We start from the raw sequence: 9,008 nt of genomic DNA on the forward strand, positions 1-9,008 counted from the left end.
TAAGATATTTCATCTATGGGAAATACAGAGGATGACTGAAAGTATTTCCTAAGTGGATTTATCAATCATTTTCCGTCCTCATGTTTAACAGAGATTAAGTAGCCTGCGAATTAAACAGTTGTGTGAAAGATGTGAAACATTATCCACATAAATTATTTTTTTCATAGACAACGTTACAGACGTATGCCAGTAACTGTAGTGGAAACTTTATTTTGTAATGTTTAGTGATTTTCGGCACTTTTCAGTTAGAATTCGCTACAGTTACAGAGCCAGAAAAGACTTTGCTGACGGCCCGCACATTCTCACGTCAAGTACATTTTTTATACATCACAAAGTGACCGTGAAAACCAGCGTACGCAAGCTTTTCGTGCGTACGCAACGTTTATACATGAGGCCCCTGGTATTGTGTTATAGGCTAGCTATTATAGATTATTGTATACAAAACACATTTTCTCATACTCCCAAGTCTTTTCCTGCTGAATCTCCTGTAGCCAAAACTTGATTTCGGTGTTCTTTACCTCTTCACCTCTCAAGGTAGTCTAGTCTGGATCGATATTTTAACCTTAATTGCCACTAGAAACTGAAGTATTGAAATTGAAAGTCTCACATCTGAGAGCAGTGCAGAATCAACGTCAATGTATAGGCTACTTTAAAATGTACTTTGAAATTACAGCTGCAAGAGGAATTCGTAAATAACTTGAATAAGCTATATGGAGCACTAGCATTGATAACACAAAATACTAGTGAAAGCTAAAATTAATGGAGGAAATTGGGTTGTATATTAGATTTTTTTTAAATATAGTGTCCTGTGCTCAGAAATAATTCTGACTGCATTGGTGAAAAGGCAAGTGTTGTTAATGATTAACTATTTAAATGGTTGACATCTATACAATAGATCGGGTTGACAGCGAGTCCAAAGTTAAGGTGTGTGGGAGCATTGTTACACTGCATTTGCAAAGGTTGTTGGGGGAGAATGAGGATAGTAAGGGACAAGAAGGACACTAGCTTAGCTTTTTATCTTCCATCTCAGAAATACTGGCTATATATATGTAATATATGTATCATGAAAAAAGGTATTCCATTGTGCTGAATAAAGTTTATTTGTCAAGCACAGGTGGTTATAGGATGTGTCTGGTGATGGCGATAACCTGGGAAAAAGAGAAAGACATAGCATGCTTTGAGGAGGAATAAGAAGTGATTTAATGTATTTATTATATTGAATTGTGGATTATTGCAGAAAGACACAGTGACTGTTGATCAGCAGCTACAGTCTCTTCCTGGAAAGCTGGATACAGTTTTTAAGCCATGCCAGAGCAGAGGGTGGCAGTAATGCACAGGATTATGGATCTGAACCATTACAAAATTACAAAAAGTAGGAGCAGATTCCTCCAGAAATAGGAAAATTGAGGTTTGGTCAGCGCTTTGTAGAAAGTAACCATAAAAGGCCTTTGACTTTTTTTATTGCCATGCAGTGACTGAAGTTAATCATTCCACGGCAATCACATAAACAATGTACTTACATTATTCCTGACTTGTTACATATAAGTAATAAAGTTCATGGTCACAGAACAGAAACAGAAAGTTCTTTGGAATAACAGTTGTCTACAGTATATTGAATAGCTTTCGGTGCCTGTCCTTTCGGTTCCTGTCTCTGAATAGAACTGAACTGAATCTGAACTGTTAGAAACGTGTTTACTGTTCAATTTATCCATCGAGGGAAGTGAAGACTTGCTTGTACAGCACTTTGTTTTTCTTTTCATGCAGACGCCACTGTCAGCACATACACTTTTGCCATGAACCACTCAGTTGAGCAGTTGCCTTCAGAGGAAATGGCCCCTGAGGAGTTTGACGGTGGGACAGCAGTGGCTTGTGTGATCCTGGGCCTGTCTTTCCTGGTAGGAGCTCCGGGGAACTTGCTGGTGATCTGGACTATCCTGAGACACGTCAAGCAGCGTTCCCACACTGTGGTGCTCATCCTGCACCTGGCTGCTGCAGACCTGCTGGTTCTCATCACCCTGCCTCTGTGGATCTACTCCCTGGTACACACCTGGGTGTTTGGAGAGGCCTTCTGCAAGGTCTTGGTGTACATTATCAGTGTATGCATGTTCAGCAGCATCTTCTTCATCACCCTTATGAGTGTGGAACGCTATTTAGCCATCTGTCACCCATTTGTGATTATGCGCTGGAAGACCAAGAGCGTTATGAACAGATGTCTTGTACTTTTGTGGCTCCTTGCTCTGCTTCTAGGAGTGCCTGACGTACTGACCAAGCTTTCGAATGAAAGCGATGGAACTGAGCAGTGTTTTATCAAGGAATACAGCTCTGTGACCCAAGTGATCATCTTGTTATGTCTGGAGTCCTTGGGGGGCTTTGTCGTTCCTTTTATCATTCTTAGTATCTGTTACTGTCTAGTAGCTGCGCAGCTCAGGAAAATGAGTTTCATCAACAAACAGAAATCCATGGTTCTTGTGCACGCTGTGGTTCTAGCCTTCACACTGTGCTGGTTGCCTTACCATATCATCAACATTACTGATCTGGTTTGCATCCTGAGACAGTTTGCATCTGGCAAAGAACATGAATGTGTTCCGAAGAGTGTTGTCTTTAGCTCTGGTGCCCTTGTTTTCATCAGCAGTTCAGTGAATCCTGTGTTATACGCCCTCTTTGCGAGGAGCTTACGAGGGAGTCTGGAAGAGTCCCGACTGGTCAGGCTGTTCCAGGAAATGGCCACTCACACCATCAAACTCAGGGAGCTGGTAGTACAACAGCAGACTGGCCAGATGGCAGCAAATACACAGGTAGAGCTGATGTCTGACTGAAAAATACTAAATCCCTTAAACTGTGATGCAAGGGAAATGTGATATTTGTTTTCTGCAGTGAATTAAGGGACTATACTTTACTATTAAGGCCTATATATGAGCTAAGGTTTTGAAAGCCTGTACGTTATATGTAAATAGTGCTGACAATGGTTATGTGTTCATGTGATTCATATCATTAGCACATACCATATACCCTCCTATCTTTGTTTCACATATACCCTTGGATGTCAATGCAAACACATGAGCGCAGTCTTTACATGTTTCTTGCTGTTGATGATAAGTTCTTGCCTTATAGTTTAAAAATTTTAAAACTTTATAACTTGATACACTCCAGTATTGTGTAATGTTTTGTGTATTACAATTAATGAGGTGTCTGTTTTCTGAATTGAAAAAATGAAATACCTCTAGATCAATGTTCTTGGAAACTGCAACAATAATTACATTTTTGTTGATAATTAAAACTTTCTCTCTGATTTTAATTCAATGCAGAACTTGATTAATTTTCTTGCTTATTGAACGTGAAGCAATTATTTCCCATGACACTCACAGATATAGTCAATATTTTATCAAGAATGTAATTGGCCAAACCAATTTTGCTTTCATTTAACTCAAATACTCACTCACACATAACTGGAAAAGCTATGAGTCACATCATTTCAGGGAATCCGTCCAAAAACATGAAGCCTGTCTGATACACTTCTCTCATTATTCAGACTCTTATTGTCAGGCAAAGGGTCTCCTCCTTGTGGAACAAAATGTCATCAGGCCAGTTTCTTAAAGTGCTCCTTTACATAACAGACCTGTATCCATCATATTAGTTAAATCAAACTGTGAAACACATGGTTATCTACAGTAGGACATATTTTTTATACAGTTTAATGTTACGACAAGCAAGGTTTTGCTTCATTGAAAGAATTCACATATTTTGTTGTTTTCCATCTAATTAGATTTTTTTATATATATATATATATATATATATATATATATATATATATATATATCATGGAAGTTTCATAAACTTAGTCCTCATACAGATCCATAGAGTTGCTCCGACATTTATTGTCATTTTTGAGATGACTTTAATTTCTATTTGTAGATTTTTCTTTCACTTATTTGAAACTCCTTTACTTTTAATCCATGGACCTATGACGAATGCATGAATCACCTCTCTGTGTCTCAAATAGCCATGTGAGGAACCTCCTTTCCTGTGCTGTCCATTCTTAAAGGGAAGTGAAGACTTTCTTGTTCAGCACTTAGTTTTTTTCTTTTCGTGCAGACGCCACCGTCAGCACATACACTTGCAGCATGAACAACTCAACTGAGCTGTCTTCCTCAGAGGAAATTGCCATGGCCCCTGAGGAGTTTGACGGTGGGACAGCAGTGGCCTGTGTGATCCTGGGCCTGTCCTTCCTTGTAGGAGCTCCGGGGAACCTGCTGGTGATCTGGACTATCCTGAGACACGTCAAGCAGCGTTCCCACACTGTGGTGCTCATCCTGCACCTGGCTGCTGCAGACCTGCTGGTTCTCATCACCCTGCCTCTGTGGATCTACTCCCTGGCCCACCACTGGGTGTTTGGAGAAGCCTCCTGCAAAGCCATGGTGTTCATGATCAACGCCTGTATGTATAGCAGCGTTTTCCTCATTACCCTCATGAGTGTGGAACGCTTTGTGGCTGTGCGCCACCCCTTTGCCTCAGCTGGCTGGAAAAGGAAAAAAGCTTTAAATAAAGTTCTCCTAGCTCTGTGGACTGCAGCATTCGTGTTCAGCATACCAGTCATCCCAACTCAGGTTGTAGAGAAGGATGCTGGTGAGGAGCACTGTCTGTACCGGTTGTACACTTCTGTGACCCAGGAGCTGGTGTGTGTGCTGCTAGAAACACTGCTGGGCTACATATTACCCTTCACCATCCTCGTGGTCTGCTATGGCTGCCTGTGCAGCCGGATTACTCAGATGAGCTTCAAGTCCAAGCGCAAGTCCACAGTGCTGATTGCCAGTGTAGTGGTAGTGTTTGCCATTTGTTGGACGCCTCATCATATAGGAAATGTCCTCTCACTCATCATCCTGGCCACTGAAAACTCCCTCCCGGACGCAGCAAAGAATCTGGAGAGCGTCAGGAGCACCATGGCTTTCATCGCTGGAGCCATGGTCTTCATCAGCAGCACTGTTAACCCCATCCTCTACATGTTTTACGCTCGCTTCTTAACTACACAAAAATTTTTAAACACGAGCCCCCCCCAACACACCCCACAAAAAACCCCCCCCCCCACCCCCCCCCTCACACCCCAGGTGAGGGCAATAAAGAGTTGTCCTTTGTGTCCAAGAGACAGAGCATTCAGACTAACAGTTCTCAGTGTGTGACTGAGTCAAAAGACCAAATGGACATTAAATAAAAATGTGTAAAAATAATCCTGATAATGAACATGTATGTATTGTCTGTGCTGTGTGTAAATATCCATGTGTATACTGTATGTATTTTGAAATGAAGGAAATGGTGCCTAAAAAATGAAACTCATTTTGTGTGAAATTACAACACAGAAAAACAAGAAGTCTTTATCTGTGCAATACTTGTCCAATTCTGTAAATTACCTGTTTTACATGCAATAGTTTTTGTATTATGTTTCTTTTTTTGAATGGTGACCATATATTTATAAATATGTTATATTATGTATTCCATATCGTATTCGTAAATAGCACAATAAATAAGTATACATACATTAAACATTTCGCAATCTAAAGATTTTTATTTTATTATATAATCTAGTTGATGTCAACAAATGGACGTAGTAGTGATTATGTTTTTGATTCTGTGTACAATTTTTTTTAAATTGTCAGTAGGTGTGGGAACAGAACACATTAGATGTTCATCTGGTAATCCTGTTAGCCACTTTTTTTTCTTTCTTTTTTTACGCTTTTTGCCACAGAGTGCCAAATATTTTACTCACAGCTATGGCTGGTCTTAATTAGAGTTTGAGAACTTTTCAATCTTGCTGTGTCGTTCTTTGTCGGGAAACTGTAACATCTCTGATACAGTCTAATTAGGAACTCATGTAACAAAACTGTTGTTCAATTCACCTAATGAGTTTTCTTTTGGAAAAATGTTTTTCTCTCGTGACAAGTTAGCTAACAATTGTCGTGACATCCCACTACAGACAACAACCAGTCCTTCAACTTCCTCTCAATGAAAAGATTGCAAAATGTAAAACTTCATGTTCCCTTTGTCGAGCAGCAAAAAGCGGAATCATTCCATAATGTTGGTCACAGTCTTAGAAAATTCAAACCTGCACTTTTAGATGAGAGCGTTCAGTGTTATCCTATTTCCTGATAATTTCAGAATGCATATGTCAGTCAGATAATTATAATATGCTTGTATCATAGCATATTAAGTTTATTTGTTGCCAAAACTGCAGTAGCCTACACAAAACATGTTCCAACCAACTGAGACAACCAGTAGATGGCAGTGGCAGTGTTTTTTTATTTTTATTTTTTTTATTTTGACATAATTGCGTTTTTAGATTTCTTTATTAAAAAGGGACAACGCACATTAATCAACATGAGTACAAGGTCCAACATGTAAATGTGCCAGATTTAGCCATACAGACTAATTTCCATCTGCAGTCCCTAGCATGTTGATGGCTTAAAAATAATATTATAAGATATAATATTTTTATCTCACTATCCCATCATATGTTTTTATCCAGGGAATGGTCATGATGAGATTTTCTTTTTCAGCGTTGCCTTGCTTCATACTCCTTACAAACAAGTATGCCTGTGTTGACACAGTGGAAAATGGAAGGAACCAAGCAGGAGACATCCTTTCTATACATTTACAACTTTGAACAAATTAAGAAAAGAGAAGTAGAAATCTAACTTGGTAATACTGACTTCACTTTGATAGGACTTAAAACTGTTTGACATTTCATATTAATGATTTTACCGTGGGGTGACATTTGTATGTTGTGTTAAATGAGGTGGCTCATTGTGATAATGATTTGAACTGAGAACTGAATAAACCCAGTGTGACGCGTCACCTTTAAATATTAGTGAGTCAGGATTATTTTAACTGTGACAGTGGGAAATTGCAGAGTGTGTGACAAAAAAAAAAACATGTCAGACGAATTCACACACGATAACATAGCAGACTCTGAGACGCTAGACCTTTTCTTATGGAATGAGGAAGCAACGTGGACAACATCAGCAGTGTGGTTTGTGCCTGATGTACCCATTGCCTTTCATTATGAGTAAACGTTTAACAATATGCCTGTACTGTACTTTTTGATTGAATCAACACTTTGGCCTTTATCATCTGAATGTTATTTATGCTTTGTTAAATTATAAAATATTGATGAATAATTAGCTACAAAAGATTAAAAAAAAAGAATGTAGGCACAGATCCTTGGTATTTAACTTAATGTAAATTGATCAGTTTTTGCCCTAAAAAACCTGCCTCATATGAGCAATCACATATCCTACTGTATATAATGTAATCCCTTTCAATGGAACCCATACCCACCCTATAGCTAAAAGTACACCACAGGATGAAACCTGCCACTGGGATAACTGAGTCATGAATCTTGGCTATCCCTAAAGTTCACTGAGAAGTACCTGAAGACCTGCAAGCACCTTGCACCACATGATACTACCGCTGACACCAAGCAAAGTTACTTTCTGGATACGGTGGTGGGTCCTACAGGTTGCCTTCTTACACCTGCTGAAACAAAAGCTCAACGTGCCATTTTGGTGACACATATAGATGGCATGTATAAGCACGCCTCTTATGTGATGTCATGAAGATAAATGTTCTTTGTTGTTGTTGTTGTTGTTGTTGTTGTTGTTGTTGTTGTTGTGGGGAATTTCATTATGTGTCTAGGGTTTCAGCTGAAGTGTTTCCCAAGTTGTCTAAACTGGTGCAACTAATCAGACTGGTTCAGCTAAAAAGAATAATTTCACATGAGGAAGGAGAAACTGAGAATTACTCCTGAGATTGGGGGATTTAAATAAGCGAAAGGAGTTGAAGAGGCAAAAAGCCTTGAATTCACAACAGTCTACTGGCCCATAGCAAGCAAGATGGGAGTGTCACGAGCAACAAAACATGGCATTCTGGGAACCAGGCCAAAGATTGGGTGAAAACTCCAGGAGGCCAGTAAGGACCTGTGAAGTTTTTAAAAACTCTATTGTATGTTGTTGCTCTTTTAAAGTGCAAGATTTTATTTCAATATGAAAGCTGCTCGTAGATGAAAGTATAACTACACAAAAGAGTGTGAGTCTTCATACTGTATGTGTGACCAGAAAAAGAAAAAAGAATGCACAGTGACAGTAAGTTATTCCATATCACAATGGGAGTGTGAAGCAGCATGCTGCAGCATTGCTTTTTAGAGGATGAATAAAGATGACAGGTTGAAAACATGTAAGAAACAATAAATAATATGCTACTTTCCATCATGTACAGGCTGATTCCATTGTTCTTTATTTGTTCCCTCTGCCTCTTTATTTGAATGTCTGTCTGCGTGTTGGTTTATTTTCTCCTTTCTTCCTTTCCTCCTGTCTTTCCTGCATTCCCTTTTACCTTTACCATACCAAGTAATCATAAATGAGGGCAAATCTTCATAATGATGGCACTATAGCAATCATAACTTCAAACATAGTGAATATTGGCGTGATATGGTGCAGGTGTAGCTTGTTTGCATTTGTATAACATCAGTGAAAACTAAATAAAAGAAATAGTTTGTTTCCAACTCTTTTCTACCAGAGTAGCAGTTTAGAATGCAAAAAAGTAGCAATTTGCAGCACACTGCATTGAATAAGCCAGAGGCTTATATAAAATGTGTGTTCTAAATGTTATTTTAATGTTGAATCAGCCTTGTTGCAGTAAAACACTGCTACTGCTCACATTTTGGAGCCTATTATTTGATGCACATGTATTATCAGCACAAGTACAAAACAAATGTTAATGAAAAATAATAAAACTTTTAAAACACAAACATCCAAAAGTTGCTCTAGGTTTTGCAGGTTGTTCTGCATTTAGCACTGTTCATTTACGCTTTACTATCAAACATGCCTCATGGAGGTACAGCACTGTTTTGTCATACTACTTCCTGATTCAAATGATCTGACCAATAGGATTACAGCAATCACCCCAGCCTCCCGCCCTCACCTTTCCAAACCAGCCAATAGGCGACGTCTGTGGAGCTCTCC

At 39.0% G+C, this 9,008-nt stretch overlaps 2 protein-coding genes across 2 annotated transcripts; both read left to right on the forward strand.

The window, feature by feature from the left end:
• Window positions 1–1,792: 1,792 nt before the first annotated feature.
• LOC120556160 (delta-type opioid receptor-like) lies at window positions 1,793–3,146 on the forward strand. The gene has a single exon (XM_039795570.1). It carries the CDS (start codon window positions 1,794–1,796, stop codon window positions 2,814–2,816), a length of 1,023 nt encoding a protein of 340 aa, XP_039651504.1. The 5' UTR covers window position 1,793; the 3' UTR covers window positions 2,817–3,146.
• An 801-nt stretch (window positions 3,147–3,947) lies between these two features.
• Window positions 3,948–5,512, forward strand: si:dkey-148a17.6 (uncharacterized protein LOC108190685 homolog). Its single transcript, XM_039794211.1, is given in 3 exon segments — window positions 3,948–5,035; window positions 5,077–5,198; window positions 5,201–5,512. Coding segments are annotated over 3 exon segments (1,158 nt in total). The 5' UTR covers window positions 3,948–4,121; the 3' UTR covers window positions 5,323–5,512.
• Window positions 5,513–9,008: the final 3,496 nt, after the last annotated feature.

This window comes from Perca fluviatilis, chromosome 3 (genome assembly GCF_010015445.1).
Source record: "Perca fluviatilis chromosome 3, GENO_Pfluv_1.0, whole genome shotgun sequence".
Classification (NCBI taxonomy): Eukaryota; Metazoa; Chordata; class Actinopteri; order Perciformes; family Percidae; genus Perca; species Perca fluviatilis.

Coding starts and splice junctions, on each gene's coding strand:
- LOC120556160 (XM_039795570.1), top strand. CDS start 1,794: ATGAACCACTCAGTTGAGCAGTTGCCTTCAGAGGAAATGGCCCCTGAG.